Raw genomic sequence first — 19,290 nt, 5'->3', positions numbered from 1 at the left:
CGAGAGAGAGCGAGAGAGAGTGAGAGAGAGAGAGAGCACGAGAGAGAGAGCACGAGAGAGAGAGTGACAGCGAGCGAGAGAGAGAGCACGAGAGAGAGTGAGAGCGTGAGAGAGAGAGAGCGAGCGCGAGAGAGAGAGCGAGCGCGCGAGAGAGAGAATGAGAGAGAGAGCGCGAGAGATAGAGCTTGAGAGAGAGAGCGCGAGAGAGAGAGCGCACGCGAGAGAGCGCACGAGAGAGAGTGTGCGAGAGAGAGCGCCAGAGAGAGCGCGAGAGACAGAGCGCGAGCGAGAGTGAGCGTGAGAGAGTGAGAGAGAGCGAGAACAAGAGTGAGAGAGAGAGAGCGCACAAGGGAGAGAGCACGCGAGAGAAGAAGTGAGCGGAAGAGATCGAGCATGAGAAAGAGAGAACGAGAGAGAGAGAGATAGCATGAGAGAGAGAGCGCGAGAGAGAGAGCATGAGAGAGAGCGCGAGAGAAAGAGCGCGTGAGAGAGTGAGCGCGAGAGAGCGTGAGCGAGCGCGTGCGAGAGAGAGAGAGCGAGAGAGAAAGCGAGAGAGAGCGAGAGTGCGCACATGAGAGAGAGCGTGCGAGGGCACGCGAGAGAGAGTGAGCGAGCGCACGCGAGAGAGAGCGAGAGCGAGTGCACGGAGAAAGAGAGCGTGAGAGAGTGAGCGCGAGAGAGCAAGCGCGAGAGAGAGAGTGAGAGCGAGAGCAAGCGTGCGAGAGCGAGAGAGTGCAAGAGAGAGAGAGAACGCGAGAGAGAGCGCGAGAGAGAGTGTGAGAGAAAGAGTGCGTGAGAGAGTGAGCGCGAGAGAGAGAAAGAGAGAGAGCGAGAGAGAGAGAGAGCGAGCGCGAGAGAAAGAGCGCGAGAGAGAGTGAGCGCGAGAGAGTGAGCGTGAGAGAGAGAGAGCGAGCGTGAGAGAGAGCATGCGAGAGAGAGAACAAGTGCAAGCGAGAGAGAGAGAGCGCGCACACGAGAGAGGGAGCGCGAGAGAGAGCACGCGAGAGAGAGAGCGAGAGAGAGAGAGAGAGAGAGGGAGGGAGAGAGAGAGACTGGACTGCCCAGGATAGTTCTCCACAGCATTTAAGCGAGCAGAGTTCGTTTTTAATCATTGTACCTGGAAACAAAAGACGCGATCAGGTTTGAAACAGCTCTTTGATGTAAAGTTTCTAGCGGGACTTTGAGATTCCCTTTAGATAATCCGATATTCGGATAATCGAGGTTTCTCTCTACTACTGTTTTTTTTAAACTACTGGATTGTCTTTGTGGCTTCCACAAATAAAACATCTACATTACAATAAAACAGTCACATGTTGTTCCATGCACAATGAGATAACATCATATTGCCTCCACTTTCTGAACTGGAGACTGGGAGTTTCTTCAGAGTCTCACCTGCCGATGATGGCCCGGCCTTCGTTCTTTACTGACTCGTAGATTTGGTTCTCTTCATCGGTTAGGGTTATATGCTGCACAAAAACCGTACGCTCTGGGAGCTCGATTACAGGTTTGCCATTTACCTTACTGGCTTTGGTTCTTCGCAAGGTAATGTTTTTTATTAATGCTTGCAGCCGTCTGAAGAACAGAAAGGCATTAAAATCCTGCAGCTTTGCACGGAATACAACAGTTATGCTGTCTTCAATTAACATTACCAGTGTGGAATTTTATACACCAGTTAAGCTAACAACAATAAACCGTAAGACCATAAGATGTTATTAAACTTTAAAAGGGTTCAGAAAAGACTCACAAGGATGTTGCAAAGTTTGGAGGATTTGAACTATAGGGAGAGGCTGAACAGGCTGGGGCTGTTTTCCCTGGAGCATCGGAGACTGATGGGTGACCTTTTAGGTTTATAAAATCACGAGGGGCACGGATAGCATAAATAGACAAAGTCTTTTTCCCTGAGTGGGAGAGTCCAGGATTTGAGGGCATAGGTTTAGGGCGAGAGGGGAAAGATTTGAAAAGGGACCTAAGGGGCAATATTTTCACGCAGAGGGTGGTGCGTGTATGGAATGAACTGCCAGAGGAAGTGGTGGAGGCTGGTACAGTTACAGCATTTAAAAGGCATCTGGATGGTTGTACGAATCGGTGGGTTCAGAGTGATGTGGCTCAAATGCTGGCAAATGGGACTTGATTAATTCAGGATACATGGAGGGAAGGGGTGGGAGAGAGAGTTAACTTTTCAATTTTGATGTGACTCTTCTTCAGTTTTCACATTTATTCCTAAGGGCAAAGCTTTGACCAGAGTCCACCTGTCAACTAAAGAAACTCTTTTACAGTATAAAACCGTCCATCCCCTTTACATCAATATTTCTTGCGAATTGTCCTGATGAGCAGAAGATGAAGTGATTCGATGAAATGTGCCCTTTCCCAGCAACATTCAAGATCAGAGATGCTTACTTGAGACCATGCTGATCCCCCATGGTTACAGGCCGTTGGATAGTCCGGTGCCACCACTGTCGGTCTGTAAATGGTTTCAACTTCAGAAACGAAAGGATGGACCAAAGATCCTTCAAGGAGTTTTGAATCGGCGTGCCTGCAGCAGAATCATACTGAATAAATAGCTACATGTTTTAATAAATCAAATCTCCACTGTAAGCGATTTTCAAGATTGTAAAAGGGTAAAGTCACCACAGGCACAGTCTTACGTCAGAGACAGACGATCAGTGGTGGCTTACTGGAGTGTCACCACACCTCGGGAGAGGGGACAGGTCAAGAGGGAGAGTAACCTCAGTCGGGGCAGGATTTGAACCCATACTGCTGGCTTCACTTTGTATCACAAACCTACCATCCAGCCAGCTGAGCTAACAGATCCCCCAAGCCGAGAGAGTGACATTCATAGGCAAATCTTGGTTTCGATGTGCCATAAGGTTTGAGAGCAGACTACTGTTGTGACCATATTGTAAATGAATGAAAAAGTCAAGACCTTAGGAAAATCACGCTGAAGGGCAAATGCACAGCATCGTTACCTGTAATAATGATACTGCACAGATAGGATTTGAACCCATATCCCCAGAACATTAGTCTGAGATTCTGGATTGCCCAGTGGCAGTACCACTAGATCACCACATCTCCGATCTGTTCCAACCATCTGGAGCAGGATTTGAACCTGGAAACGTCTGGTTGGAAGGAGAGTGTGCTACCAGCTGAGCCACACAGAGATGATGCCTTTCAGATGTTTCATTAGGTGACATAATGGAGATCAATTGAAATACTTTCTGCATATTAGCTCCCCCTGGTGAGTGACAACTTCAGTTATTGCAGCATTGATAAAAACCACAAGTAAACCAACAGCGACTGCGAACACACAAACAGCTCCCTCTAGGACATTTCTAACAGCTCAGTAAATGAAACTCAGCACACTTAATATTTTAGTAACTCTGGAATGGGCAAGACAGCTATTGGGTTTAATGTATACATATCAGATAGGTCCAGTTCAATGTATTTTACCACAGAAAATAGGAAGAGGAATAGGCCATTCGGCCCTTCAGGACTATTCCACCATACAATATGGTCTTGGCCGATTACCCAACTCAGAAACCTGCTTCTGCTTTCTCCCTCATACCCTTTGATCATCTTAGCTCTAAGAACTATATCCTAACTCTTTCTTGAAAACATCCAATGGGGTGACACAGTGACTCTGTGGTTAGCACCACTGCCTTTTACAGTTAGGGACAGGGGTTCGATTCCAGCCTCGGGTGATTGTCTGTTTGGAGTTTGTGCATTCCCACCCATGTCTGCTCTGGTGCTCTGGTTCCTTCCCACAGTCCAAAGGTGTGCAGGTTAAGTGGAGTGGGAAATTGTCCACAGGAGCCAGGGTTGTGCAGGTTAGGTGGGTTAGCCATGGAAGTGAGGGGTTTGGGAATAGGGTGGGATTGCCTTTTGAAGAGTTAGTATGGACCTGATGGGTCAAATGGCCTCTACCTACAGTGTAGGAATTGTATTCTATGATTTTGGCCTCAACTATTTTCTATGGCAGAGAATGCCACAGCATCACCACTCTATGGGTGAAGCATTCTCTCCTCATTTCTGTCCTAAATAAAGGTCTACCCCGTATACTAAAACTGTGACTCCCTTGTCTACACTCCCTGGTGATTAAGAACATCCGACTTGAGTTTAACCCGGTCATTAAGTTTCCTCCAAAAACCTTGCCTCACTGCAAGATACTAGTGATAGCTTTTGGTCAACCAGGCAGCAGTTTTGTCATTTGCACATTTAATGGAGTCATGTACAGTGACCAAAACCTCCTGTCTGACTGATACTCTAAAAGCAGCAAAACGCTAACATCCCTAAACTCAACAATTCCACCAGAAAATCCAGCCCAAGTCAGTACAACAGACATCTCTCAGCCTTACCTGTTAGTACCCATCGTCTCTCAGCAGTTAGTGTGAGTGCAGCTTTGGTCTGCTGGGCATTTGGATTCCGTATGGTGTGGCCCTCATCCAATACCACACGGAGCCACTTCACTTTGTGCAGGGGGCTGGCACTCCCACTCTGTAAGGACAAGTTAATCATAATCACTACAGGGAAATGGGAGGCAATAGAAAATCCAGTGCAACACTCTCACACTTCACTCCACAGCTACTTTGTGCATTTGAAGGTGGCACGGGGGCTCAGTGGTTAGCACTGCTGCCTCACAGCACCAGGGTCCCAGGTTCGAATCTGGCCTCCACTGTCTGTGTGGAGTTTGCACATTCTCCCTGTGACTACGTGGGTTTCCTCTGGGTGCTCCGGTTTCCTCCCAAAAATGTGCAGGTTAGGTGAATTGGCCTTGCTACATTGACTAATGCACTAACACTACAGGCAGAGGGGAAACTGGTCTGGGTGGGTTACTCTTCGGCGGGTCAGTGTGGACATGTTGGGCCAAATGGCCTGTTTTCATACTGTAGGGAATCTAATCGAATCATTCAGACAACCCCCTACACCAATGTGGCATTGGTTTTTATTTAAAATTTAAATTGAAGGATACAGCTCACACCTATAGGGAAGGTTATAGGGACACAGCTTTGCTCTAGTTGCCTGAATTGCTCAGCACTTTAGACCGTAATATTCCAAAACAGCTTAGAATTCTCTTCTGGTATCGATTTGACACATTTGAATAAAAATTCAGAAGCCCATTCAAAGCATTAAAGCCAGCGCTGAGCACCTTAACTCTCTCAATGTAGCTTTCAGGTGTGTTTTAAAATGCCGCTCCCCAACTCACTTTTTGAAAAAAGAAGTGTCCACTCCAAACTTACTGTTAGACCAATAAACTTAATGTAATATAATCTTGTGTAATTTACACAAACCTGGAATTCAATCTGATGTAATGCTTACTGTATATCATCTGAGCTGTCCCATTCATATATGCAATGCCCAGTCCTACCTAATTCCTGTTACTCTCCAATAAAGGTTTAAGTGGAATTTCAGAGCCTGAATGCCCAACTGAATGACTAGAGTCAGAGTCCTACACCACGGAGACAGGCCCCTTGACTCAATCTGGCCCATGCCGACCAAAATGTCCATCCACTAACACCATTTCCTAACACGGCCTATATCTTTCTCAACCTTTCCTGCCAATGTATTTGTCAAAATGCCTTTTAGCTGCTGTTAATGTACCCACCTCAACCACTTCCACTGGCAGCTTATTTCATATGCGTACAACCCTCATGTTAAAAAAAAAATTGCCACTCAGGTTCCCTTTTATTCTTTGCCCTCTAGTCCTCAATTCCCCAACCCTGGGAAAAAGACTGAGTGCATTCACCCTGCCATGCCTCTCATGATATGAAATACTTCCGTAAGATCTGCCCACAGTCTTCTATGCTCTAAAGAAAAAGTCCTCGCTTGTCCAACCTCTCCCTACAGCTCAGGCCAATGAGTCCTAGCAACATCCTTGCAAATTTCTTCTGCATTCTTTCCAGTTTAATAACATCCTTCCTTTAGTAAGGTGACCAAAACTGAACATAACACTCCACACGTGGCCTCACCAACATCACTTCCCAACGTCCACACTCAATGCCGTGACTGATGAAGGCCAGTGTGCCAAAAGCCGCCTTCACTGCCCTGTCTGCCCGTGACACCACTTTCAGAGAACCATGCGCCTGAACTCCAAGGTCCGTCTGTTTCGCTACACTCCTTAAGGCCCTACCAAAAAACTCCTACCTTGATTTGACTTTCCAAAATGCAAGACCTCACATTTATCTATATTAAACTCCATTTGCCATGGGCTAAATTTTACATAAAACCAGGAAGTTACCATTTTTAATCTTCAAGCTCAAGTACCTGAAGGGTTAGATTGCCCACTTGCCACCTAGGGTGTGCTCTGGTCACCAGGAGCAGAAACCACCCTGCTTTCATTGTGGTACAAACCAAGCAAAATGAAATCAGTCCATTTCTATAACGAGTGGTTCATCCACACTACCACTTATACACCCAAGTGACAGGGAAATCATGCCCTACCTTTTCTCAGATTCTACAGCTATAAAAGAGTCATAATTACATCTGAAAGGTAGAAAAAGATTTTCAACATTACCGAGTCATTATAAAAACAGCTCAATATTGTTAATGATGCTTTGGAGGACTGTGAAAAATTCAGGTAGCTAAATCAAAAAGGTGTCCCTGATAAATGTTCCCCTCTACACATGAGCTCTAATCCTTTGTCATAAGTAAACATAGTTACACTTGGAATTAATTCTGTGGCTGTTCTTGAAGTAAGAACTGTATTTATATAGTGCTCCTCATGACATCAGGTTATCCCAAAGCAGCCTATAAGATACTTTTAAAAGTACTGTAGTCAAATGTTGTCTGATAGGTAACCTTCAGCACATTTACACACAACCAACACAAACAGATTCATACATACACACCACACACACACAAAGAAAATGCATAAAATATTTAGTCTTCCATTGCAAACAATACTGTTTTATGGTTTTAAACATCATGTTGTATAGCAGGTCCATCCTCATTTCAAATGTGTAACTCTCCCCTAACTGAATATCGCGGAGCACAGCATAATGGAAGCAACTTCGATTACAACTCTGTTGCATTATTAATTCAGTTGAAGTACTGTGCCCACGCCTGTTTGTCATCATAACCCATGCAGGAATCAAAATATTCCTGACCTTCAGTTAATGTCAGTTCCCATTGCTTTTAACCGTGTTAACTTCCTCAGATACTGCATCACATATTCTCCATTTCCCTGCCATTTAATCATTAAGACCCTTTTGATAATATAAATCCTGTGATGGGGAAATAGGTGTCACAATTATATGCGCACCTTTGACAGCAACTAGGAGGTAGGGAAATCAATACTATTTCCTGCTCATCAGTAATACTGGTTCAAACTGAAAAGATCTGAATGACCTCAGCTGAGTTTTCATTGCCACATTTTCTGTACACTAAATTTGTAAAGTACCACATTAACAATATTGGATGCTGCTAAACCTATCGTAACCTGCCCGTACTTAGAAAATGGGAGCAGGAATAGGCCATTCGGCCCTTCGAGCCTGCTCCATCATTGATTAGAACTATGGCAAATCATTCAGTACGTAGACTGTGCCTGCTCCCTGCCGCCGCCTGCCCACTAAACTTCCATCCATTGAAGTGCTACATCCAACTCCAATGGCTACTCAATTCCTCTCCTGAACAGCTACCTATCCTCAGCCAAAAACTCTCTGCATCTTATCCCACAATTTATCACACTTGCTCACCACCCAGGCTAAAATATGATTGGCTCTAAGCCATTGCCTCACATGTAAAATAACTTGTTCTTCAATTCCTTCTGTTTACCTATCCCTCCACATCACTCTTCCAGCCTTACCAACCCTCAACCGATTGCCATGTTTTATCTGCAGCAGTCTTTCCCTCAGCCCTCCCATTGCCCCCAGCACATGGGCATTCAAGCTGCCTAGGTCCCACCCTCCAGAACTCCCCTAAATCGTTCTGCCTCTCCTTCCTGAATTTGATTTATTATTGTCACGTAACTAGGTACAGTGAAAAGTTTTGTTTTGTGTGCAGTGGTGACATTGTGGCTCAGTGGTTAGGACGGCAGCATCACAGCGTCAAGGGCCTGGGTTCAGTTCCAGCCTGGGTGACTGTCTGTGTGGAGTTTGCATGTTCTCCCTGTGCCTGCATGGGTTTGCTCTGGTTTCCTCCCATAATCCAAAGATGTGCAGGTTAGGTGAATTAGTCAAGTTATATTGCCCATAGAGTTCAGGGATGTGTAGGTTAGGTCCATTAGTCAGGGGTAAACGTAGAATAATAGGGGAACGGGTCTGGTTAGGATACTCTTCAGAGAGTCGGTGTGGACTTGCTGGGCCGAAGGACAGACTTCCACACTGTAGGGATTCTATGATTCAGTCCAATAGGGTAGTGGAATACAATGTTACGGCTGCAGAGACAGTGCACAGAGAGCAAGATCAATATTAAATTTAAAATTGGAGAGGTCCATTCAGAAGTTTGCTAACGGCAGGGAAGGAGCTGACTTGAATCTATTCATATGTATATACAAACGTTTATGACTTCTGCCCGACGGAAGATGATGGAGGAGAAAATAACCAGGATGGGTGGGGTCTTCAATTGGCCAGCTTTTAAAAATCAACGTCAGAGAGATGTACAGCATGGAAACAGACCCTTCGGTCCAACCCGTCCCTGCTGACCAGATATCGCAGCCTAATCTAGTCCCACCTGCCTGCACCCGGCCCATATCCCTCCAAACCCTTCCTATTCATATACCCATCCAAATGCCTCTTAAATGTTGCAATTGTACCAGCCTCCACCACTTCCTCTGGCAGCTCATTCCGTACATGTACCACCCTCTGTGTGAAAAAGTTGTCCCGTAGGTCTCGTTTATACCTTTCCCCTCTCACCCTAAACCTATGCCCTCTAGTTCTGGACTCTCCCACCCAGGGAAAAGACTTTGTCTATTTATCCTATCCATGCCCCTCATAATTTTGTAAACCTTTATAAGGTCACCCCTCAGCCTCCGACGCTCCAGGGAAAACAGCTCCAGCCTGTTCAGCCTCTCCCTATAACTCAATTCCTCCAACTTTGGCAACATCCTTGTAAATCTTTTCTGAACCCTTTCAAGTTTCACAACATCTTTCCGATAGGAAGGATTGCACGCAATATTCCAACAGGGGCCTAACCAATGTCCTGTACAGCCGCAACATGACCTCCCAACTCCTGTACTCAATACTCTGACCGATAAAGGCTTGGACAAAGATTTAAATCTGCCCTCCCTAATCCCCTTCTTTGGCTCAGCATCCATTTCCTTTAAATTTCTTTGTCTGGGATGCTTTACTGCGCTAAGAGGCGCCATTAAAATGCAAACTGTTGTATGAAAAAGTGGTTTCTGCAGCGTGTGAAATGGCAAAAACACAGTCACTCCTCTAAAAGGACACTGAACGGGGACTTTTAAAGGAACATCTCAGAATTCAGGACCACTTTCAAGGAGCATTTAACAGTCTGAAAAACAAAAGGTTACATTCCAAAGTTCTAAGGGTTTTGACTTGACCAGCCCAAAAAGCATGCAAACCAATGACAGCGATGGACTTCACAGTTTAACAATTTAATATTCACCACCTACCCCATAATCGACTGTTAACGTATTGTAGGTGGTCAGTACAATATCCTGCTCAGCGAGGAATGATGCAGTCTTATTTCTCTCAGAGCCGTAATAAAGATACATATTCAATTTCACATCGGGACATAAATGTCGCTCAAACTGATCCTGAAAGATAGATTTGCACTTCAAGTTATTTCAATTGTTCTGTTGTTGTACCTTCGGGACTGAAAGTAACAAGGAGGAATAAATTGACAAAGACTTCAACCAAATTTGGAAGGAATGATTCAAAGTTGGCAAAGTGCACTTACAATCCAGTTACTGAGCACAGAGAGAGGACAAACTATCAGGGTCGATCTCGCCTTTGCATTAGCCGCTGTATTAGTGCTGGGCTGTGAGCTTGGACAACCTAAAAAAAAAAAAACCCAAACAAAATTGAAACATTGGAGAAGCTGAAATCCTGAAAGAATGTTCAGTGGGTCAGACAGGAGAGAGGATGTAGGGCCAGCATTCCAAGCTGACCTTTCTTCAGAGCTCAGGAATGACCGACAACAATGAAAACAAGCTTTAGCCTGATCAAACACAAAAACAAATTTCGATAAATATGAGCAGTCTTCAAGCTGAAAATGTGAGCAACTTTCTCTCTATACAGATGCTGCCTGAGCAACTGAACATTGAGTTCCTTTTAACATTAAGTTAGCTTTTTAAGTCTGATAACATGTATAACTTAGTAAGTAGATTTGGCATAAAATAATTTGATCATTACTCAGCTTTGATGGCCTGTGGAATCCCTCCCTAATCCCCTCTATTCTTAACCAGCTTTAAAATCTATTTGCTTGACTAAGCTTCTGGTCACTTGCCCTAATATTTAATTATGGAGCACACTGTCGATCTTTGCTCAATAATTGCTCTGATGTACCTTACGATATTTTACTATTTTAAGGGGTCAGATAAATTGAACTGAGGTTTTTTAAAAATTGCTTACATTTCTGTCCAAGAGCGATTTTCTGTTACCAGATATTGTTGAGTATCCATCATAAAACAAAGGTTTTGTAACCTGACCAGTTTGCTCCACCTTGCCTTCCTGTTTCTTAAGCATTCATCCCATGGATCTCTTACCCAGACTAAGAATCTTCACTCACCTGAACATTCACTGTATTGTAATTCTCAATCTAAGGAATTAAATACACCTTGCTGCCTATGAACTGCAGGAATTGGAGAGATATTGGAATATGGAATTTGAGAATGCTCCACTAGCACCACCTAAAGGCTCCAAATATATTGCAGGTGTTAATTCTTTAAAATCACACAATACCAGGTTATAGTCCAACAGGTTTAACTGGAAGCACTAGCTTCCAATTTTTAACTTTGTACACCCCAATCCAACACCAGGATCTCCAAATCATTAATTCTTCTTCAGTGACTTTGTACCATTGAAAATGTTGTAACCTGAGACTCCACTAGTTCGGAAATCTACAAAGAAACACAAGACAGGGAAGCGATGGCTTCATGGTATTAGCGCTGGACCTGTTAATCTTGGTTGAAATTTCACCAGGGCTAATGGTGGAACTTGAACTGAACTTTTTAAAACAAAAAACATGGAACAAAGGGTTTAATAGTGACCCTGAATGTATTGTCGATTGCTGTAAAAAAACCCATCTGGTTCGCTAAAATGTTCTTTAGGGAAGGTAACTGCCATCCTTATCCAGTCTGGCCTACAAGTGACTCCAGACCCGCAGCAAGGTGGCTGACTCTTAACTGCCCTCTGGGCAATTAGAGATGGGCAAGAAATGCTGACCCAGCCAGCGATGCCCTCATCTTGTGAATGAATGAAGAAAAAAAGCATTCCAATTAGGTTGTAAAAGAATATAGAGTGGAGGAAAAAAAAGGCTTAAAGGAATCCCTTATTTTACATGGAGAACGAGGATTATAGAATGCACTGCTGAAGGCTCAGATTTCAACAGTAATTTTCAATGAGAACTCAATAGAACTAAAAAAAAATTGTACACAGTCAGGAGAATTGTAAGCGAGTGAATTGCTACCACAGTCATGAGAGGCTAAATAGAAGCATGGCATTCTAACCGGAACTCTATCAACAAACACATCAAGTTAGACCCCATCTACCACCCCCTGAGAAAATAAACAGGAAATGACATCACCAACCCAAATATATAAATAGAAAGCAGAAATTAACAGTGCTTTGCCCAGAGGCCCACTGAAGATGTTACCTAGTAGGGTGACGAAACGTCTGAAAATGAACCATCCAGCTCAGCGAGCAAACCTACATCCAAAGTGTGACAATGTTAACTCCAGAACTTTACTAGTTGTTCATGGATGAAAAGAACCAGCAATAAGTCTTTCAGGAATAAACTGTTTCCGGAGGTGAAATGGACAAGGATTTAAAAATATGCCAATTAGCCATGCCTGGGAAGCAACGGAGTCAAACCTCTACAATAAAAAAACTATTTTAAACAACTGTTTAGTAACTGGCTGCCTTATGTCAGTATGTATGGTGGCTCAGTGGTTAGCACTGCCACCTCACAGCACCAGGGACCTGGGTTCAATTCCAGCCTCGGGCTGGAATTGCAGTTTGCATATTCTCCCCGTGTCTGTGTGGGTTTCCTCCAGGTGCTCCAGTTTCCTCCCACAGTACAAAGATGTGCAAGTTAGGAGGATTGGCTATGCTAAATTACCCCATAGTGTCCAGGGATGTGTGGGTTAGGTAGATTAACCATGGAAAATGCAGAGTGATAGGGTAGGGAGATGAGGGCTTTTGCCCGAAACGTCAATTTTCCTGCTCCTTGGATGATGCCTGACCTGCTGTGCTTTTCGAGCACACTCTAATCCAGATTTGGGTGGGATGCTCTTAGGAGAGTTGGTGTGGACTTGATGGCCAAATGGCCTGTTTTGACACTGTAGGGATTCTTTGAAAAGGATTGCCTTGTAGAAGAATTTAAGGAGTTAATGGCAGAACAGGAGCTATTTGGAACAAACAGCTAACATCAAATGTAACAAGGAACAGAGATGTAGGTTGAGAATAGCTGATTGTCACTCCCAATAAGAAAGCAAGCAAGCTGCAGAAGTGTCATAAATAATATCACACCATGAGTTTAACAAGATAGAAAATCCTATAAGAATTCAGCTTCAGCAGAACTCTGGAGAACCACACCACACATAAATTGAAATCTGGACATACTCAACGACAAGACACTGTTGGTTAGGACCATTCCACCATTAATCAGGTAATAGCTTAACTTGCTTACCTGTGAGGTCTTATTTTGCTGCTTCATGCAGTAAAGTTTAAATAATTGTTTCAGTATTTGAATGTCCTGTGGGATTTCTTTAATCAGTAGCTGAATTAACAGTAGTTTGCTGGAATTTACATACAACAGAAGAACTGCCAGGGAAGGGAAGATAAAATTAAACTCAAGTTACCCACATAAATAAAGTATTACCTTTCTTGATCTTTTTTAAAGTGGAACTGGAAGCACCGCCAAGAGCAGCTGCAAAATCAATATCCTCCATTAGGCCACAACTAGACTGCGACTTGCTCTCTGCAGTGCCTGGCAAATAAAAGAAAACTACATTTAAAATGCAATAATTATTTCAAGGAGACTGGTTATTTCATTCTTTTTCATAAACTTGCACATTGCCTCCTGCAAAAACAATGGCCTAATGGTATTATCACTGGACTGCTAACCCAGAGACTCAGATAATGTTCTAGGGACCCTGGTTCAAATCCCACCACGGCAGATGGTGGAATTAGATCTCAATAAAAAATGAAAATCTGGGAACTAAATCTAATGATGACCATGACCCCATTGTCAATTGTCAGAAAAATCCATCCGGTTCACTAATGTCCTTTAGGGAAGGAAAATGCCATCCTTACCTGGCCTGGCCTACATGTGACTCCAGACCCACAGCAATGTAGTTGACCCTTAACTGCCCTCTGGGCAATTAGGGATGGGCAATAAAGGCTGGCCTAGCCAGCAACGCCCTCATTCTGTGAATAAAATAATAAAAACATTCTTTCAATTGCAAAAAGATTTCCATTTATAGGGGAACCATCTGTTCAAGCACATCCCCCTAAAACAAGACTATCAGACCTCAAGATACAGGAGCAGAATTAGGCCATTCGGCCTTCTGAATTGGCTCCTCAATTCAATCATGGCTGATGGCTTTGTCGACCCCATTCTCCTGCCTTCTCCCGGTCACCCTTGATCTCCTTAACAATCAACAATCTGACTTAAGTACACTCACCGACAGATTCATCACCCTCTGGCTGAAGAAATTCCTCCTCATCTCAGTCCTAAAGGGTCATCCCTTCACTGAGGCAGAGGCTGTGCCCTCGGGTCCTAGTCTCTCTGATTTGTGGGACTATCTTCTCCACATCCACTCTATCCAGGTCTCACAGTATTGTGTAAATTATAGCCAACAAAACAAAACTATGTATCCCAAAACAGCCACGAAATCAAATCTACAACTGAAATTAACAAAAGCAGACATAGCTGGAGAAACTCAGCTGGTCGGCAGCATCTGTGGAGACGAACAAGAGTCAACGTTTGTCGTAGTTATGGGTATGTTCACCAAGCTGGGAAGTTGATTTGCAGACATTTCGTCTAAGTTAACTTTTCGAGTCCAGTACTATGAGTAAAATCAACAGGATTGAAAAATATCTCAAATGGGCTGAATTTTGCCACAAATCAGCTGAGCGTCAAACTCGGGGAACATCACAGGGAGTTTCTCTCTCTGCGAACTCTTGAGTTACCTCACACAATTCCCACTGCTCACCTTATTAGCATTTAACAGACATCCACATAGCAGCTTTTCCATTCCCCAACAGAGATATGATCCCTGGTTCAGGATCTTCTGGTGTACTGTATTCAATTCTGGTTGCTCTGCTAGAAGAAGGTTGTTATTAAATTGGAAAGGGTGCTACTGGGACTGGAGGGTTTGAGTTATAAAGAGAGGCTGGATAGACTGCGCCTTTTTCACTGGAGCGTAGGAGGGTGACCTTATAGATGTTTATAAAATCGTGAGGGGCATAAATAAGGTGTATAGCCAAGATCTTTTGCCCAGGTTAGGGGAGTTCAAAACCAGAGGGCATAGGTTTTAGGTGAGAGGGGAAAGATTTAAAAAGGACCTGAGGGGCAATTTTTTCACATTGAGAGCAGTTTGTAAATGGAACGAGCTGCTAGAGGAAGTGGTAGAGATGGGTCCAATCACAGTATTTAAAAGACATTTGGACAGGGATAGGAAAGATTTAAAGGGATATGGGCCAAATGCAGGCAAATGGGACTAAATTCAGTTTAGAATATCTGGCTGGCATGGATCCGTTGATCTGGAAAGTCTGCTTCTATGCTGTCTGACCGACTCCCTGCAGCACACCATGTCAAACCATAATAGTCTGGTCTGAAGTAGCCACTTGGGTCAGTGCGATGTCCAGGGTTTTGAGAAGTGTGCAGTGATGCCACAAGGTGTTCTCCACCATCTTCTCTCTGCTACCTCACATTCATTCTAACTCTGCTCCTCCACTCACTGCCCAGCAAGGTCCATGTACCACGCTCAATACTGCATGCAGCATTTTCCCCTCAGTAGTTCTCAACTAATGCACACCACACACACCTCTCCTCATCCCCCACCTAAAAATAACCCTTCTTGCCCTTGGCGCATCCTACTTCATCCAGATACAGCGCCACCTTTCCAGACTGGCAGATGACCAGCATGGAGACTAACGACAGTCTCACGTGACTGCACATAGTTGTCAAACAGGTCAAACAGGACTGCCGGTGCTAAAAGGCAATGTTGTGAGCATCCAAAGTGAACAGGCACAAAGTCAGTCCGTAAGAAAGCAAGTTAAGAGTCCAGAGAGATACCCCGTTCCAGGTCATGAGACTGGCAGCAGTGTGGCACTGCAATGGGTCTGTGAGCTCCAAAGTGCTGAAATGTATCAGAACAGAAACCCCTGATGACAAGGTAAGGCTGGTGCTTTGCTAATGCCAACTTAGTGAATGGAGAGTGCAGACAACCGTGGGTCACGGAGTGTGCCCTAAGGTGTGGGAGAAATACTATCCAAGATGGATAGCTGGAGGAGTAAACTGGAGCAACAGGAACCCACTTAGACTTTCATTTTGGGAACTGCTATAGTCTAGAATATCTCCACTGTAAGATAGCAAGCATCACACATTTCCTGATTAGCCAATGGGTCATTCACCACTCATTAGCGAGATTCCCCTCTCACCATTAAAAGCTTGGGTGGAAAACCAGGACTTTTATTTCCCCCTTAATGTCGAGTATCCCATTGTTCTGTACTTGCCAATCACAGTGGTCTTTACCAACTGAACCTCCAGTGTCCACATCCTTTCAGGGGCAGGGAGTATCCTACCCAGGGAGTTTCCAGCTTTCGGTTCCTGGTCAACCTAAAGGACCCGCAATATATACCCACAAGGCGGCAGCTCATCACCACTTTCTCTGTGCAAGTAGCAGTCAGTAGCAAAACACCTTAAAGACAGTCCCACCCACAGGAATGAAAACAGGTTTACACTTCTCACACCTTCCATTAAAGATAAAAGGTAGGATCAACAAATTCAGTGAACCCTGGATGGCAAGGGATATGGATTAGGAGAAAATGAGGGCTGCAGATGCTGGAGATCAGAGCTGAAAATGTGTTGCTGGAAAAGTGCAGCAGGTCAGGCAACATCCAAGGAACAGGAGAATCGACGTTTCGGGCATGAGCCCTTCTTCAGGAATTCCTGAAACGTCGATTCTCCTGCTCCTCGGATGTTGCCTGACCTGCTGCGCTTTTCCAGCAACACATTTTCAGCAAGGGATATGGATTAGAATAGTTAAGTGCTTGCTTTGGACTGGCAGAGACTTGATTGGCCAAAGGGCCTTTTTTTTTGATGTGGAACCAATGGCTTTAAAGTTTTGGCAGACAGAGAGAACTGACCTCCCTAGAATTTACTCAGGGATATTTCCGAAAATCGATGTCATTTTACACCAAATATATGGAAACTATCCTCTTTAAACCGGAGTGTACTTTGAACGGTTCACCTTTTCTCCCGCTACTTGTGGCGTTCCATTCCGTTCGTTTACCCGTTGCACTTTTCTGTTGCGTTTTCACTGCGAAAAAAAAGCCACGACTTTTGAAAGAGCTTGTTACACTTCAATGCCTTTCACAACCTCAAAACGTTTCAAAACACACAGTTTACAGTTAATTAAGAACCTCTCTGAAGCACCAGCACTGTTCCAACAGAGTGGGGATATGAACCCAAAATTTGCTGGATTATCCAAAATGAAATTAAATGAAATTAACTCAAATGAGGAGAAAACTGAAGAGGCCTAGTGATGACATGCTAATTCCAAAGGTCACTGGTTTTGAAGTGTTTCTGTTTTGCTGAAGGAATGAACAGCAGGGTCAGTTTCTGTGCTGTATGACGTGATGATTTTATGAATGTGTGTGAACATCAAGCACCTTTGGGGCAGTGTGTGCAGCTTTGGGTCCCATGTCTCAGGAAGGACACACTAACCCTGGGGCATGTTCAGAGGAGGTTCACAAGAACAGTCCCAGGAATGAAAAGCTTAACATATGAGGAATGCTTGAGGTCTCTGGATCTATATTCAATGGAGTTTAGAAGGGCGAGGGACGATCTAATTGAAACATACAGAATACTGAATGGCCTGGACAGAGTAGATGTGGATTCAGAATTGGCTGGCTGACAGAAGGCAAGAGAGTGGTTGTAGATGGAAAGTATTCTGCCTGGAGGTCAGTGTTGAATGGTGTCCTGCAGGGCTCTGTACTTGGGGCCTCTGCTCTTTGTAGTTTTTATAAATGACTTGGATGAGGAGGTTGAGGGGTGGGTTAGTAAATTTGCAGATGACACAAAGGTTGGAGGTGTCGCCTATAGTATGGGGGGCTACTGCAGGCTGCAGTGCGACATAGACAGGTTGCAGAGCTGGGCTGAGAAATGGCAGATGGAGTTCAATCTGGATAAATGCAAAGTGATGCATTTTGGAAGGTCGGACTCGAATGCTGAATATAGGATTAAAGACAGGATTCTTGGCAGTGTGGAGGAACAGAGGGATCTTGGTGTTCAAGTACATAGATCCCTCAAAGTTGCCACCCAAGCGGATAGGGTTGTTAAGAAAGCATATGGTGTTTTGGCTTTCATTAATAGGGGGATCGAGTTTAAAAGCTGCGAGGTTTTGCTACAGCTCTACGAATCCCTGGTGAGACCACACTTGGAATATTGTGTCCAATTGTGGTGCCCCTACTTTAGGAAAGATACAGAGGCTTTGGAGAGGGTGCAAAGCAGGTTTACCAGGATGCTGCCTGGACTGGAGGGCTTGCCTTATGAAGGCAGGCTGAAAAAGCTCAGACTTTTCTCTCTGGAAAGGAGGAAGGAGGGAGGTGGCCTGATTGAGGTGTACAAAATAATGAGTGGAATAGTTGGAGTCAATAGCCAGAGACTTTTCCCCAGAGCAGGGTTGACTGGTACGAGGAGTCATAGTTTGAAGATATTAGGAGGAAGGTATAGAGGTGACATCAGAGGTAGGTTCTTTATGCAGAGAGCTGTGAATGCATGGAATGCGTTGCCAGCAGTAGTGGTGGAAGCGGAGTCATTGGGGACATTTAAGCGACTGCTGGACAGGCACATGGAGAGCAGTGAGTTGAGGGGTGTGTAGGTTAAGTTATTATATTTTACATTAGAATTAAATCTCAGCACAACATCATGGGCCAAAGAGCCTGTTCTGTGCTGTACTGTTCTATGTTCTGTATGTTTCCATTGGTAGGAGACAGGAGGGCACTGCCTTAGAGTAAAAGGGAAGACCTTTTAGAATGGAGATAAGGAGAAACTTCTTCAGCCAGAGAGACTGAAGCTATGGAGGCCAGGTCACTGAGTATATTTAAGACGGAGATAGATAGGTTCTTGAGTGTCAAAACGATCAAGGGTTATGTGGAGAAAGCGGGAGAATGGGGTTGAGAAACTTTTCGGCCATGCTTGAACGGTGGAGTAGACTCGGGCCGAATGGCCTAATTTCTGCTCCTATGTTTTATGTTCTTGCAACTCAGCAGGAATGGACTGAGTGGTCACAGAAACTCAAGAACAGACACAGGAATCAGATGTGGACTATTTATCAGCTAATCTGTGGTGGCACAGAGTTGTGCCTTGTAAAACACCAGATGGTCAACTGAATGGCATTAACCTGGTGGAAAGTTAAAGTCAAATCTCGACATTAAAAAACCCATTCTTTCCAAGGAGACACAAGAAAATCCTACTGAGTTAATTAATTAAACTGGCCGTGGTAGGTGATTTGTTTGCGACGCTTGCCAAGTGGTCAAACAAACATTTGCTGGAGACTGAATGGTGTCAAAGTTCCGATGCACAACTTCATACAGAAAGAGGATTTTTCTTAAAAAGGTTGCCCCACGGTAAAGGAAGGTGGTTTGCATGGCGGCTCAGAGCTTAGTACTGCTGCCTCACATCGCCAGGGACCTGGATTTGATTCCACCCTCGGGTGAATGAGTGTATGGATTCTGATGAGGTGGTGCCAGTGTTGGGACTGGATGGACTAGCAAGTACTTCAAAATAAACCTGTTTGACTATAACCCAATGCTGAGAGATGTTGGGGTGGCACGGTGGCTCAGTAGTTAGCACTGCTGCCTCACAGCACCTGAGACCTGGGTTCAATTCCAAACTCGGGCAACTGTCTGTGTGGAGTTTGCACATTCTCCCCGTGTCTGCGTG

The 19,290-nt window shown here is 44.4% G+C and overlaps 1 protein-coding gene across 3 annotated transcripts in view; it reads right to left on the bottom strand.

Moving 5' to 3' along the window:
* Window positions 1–19,290, bottom strand: part of hltf (helicase-like transcription factor) — a 76,335-nt gene that overhangs the window by 31,513 nt on the left and 25,532 nt on the right. For all 3 annotated transcript variants that reach the window (XM_043702687.1, XM_043702689.1, XM_043702688.1), the window contains exons 12-18: window positions 16,595–16,663; window positions 12,997–13,104; window positions 9,853–9,950; window positions 9,566–9,709; window positions 4,353–4,491; window positions 2,398–2,533; window positions 1,393–1,572 (exon numbers count right to left, since the gene is read on the bottom strand). In XM_043702687.1, the coding sequence (XP_043558622.1) occupies window positions 1,393–1,572; window positions 2,398–2,533; window positions 4,353–4,491; window positions 9,566–9,709; window positions 9,853–9,950; window positions 12,997–13,104; window positions 16,595–16,663 (874 nt within the window). The remainder of the gene's footprint in view (window positions 1–1,392; window positions 1,573–2,397; window positions 2,534–4,352; window positions 4,492–9,565; window positions 9,710–9,852; window positions 9,951–12,996; window positions 13,105–16,594; window positions 16,664–19,290) is intronic.

The sequence above is a fragment of the Chiloscyllium plagiosum genome, chromosome 13, assembly GCF_004010195.1.
Source record: "Chiloscyllium plagiosum isolate BGI_BamShark_2017 chromosome 13, ASM401019v2, whole genome shotgun sequence".
Lineage (NCBI taxonomy): Eukaryota > Metazoa > Chordata > Chondrichthyes > Orectolobiformes > Hemiscylliidae > Chiloscyllium > Chiloscyllium plagiosum.
This window is presented reverse-complemented; position numbering and strand designations above follow the sequence as displayed.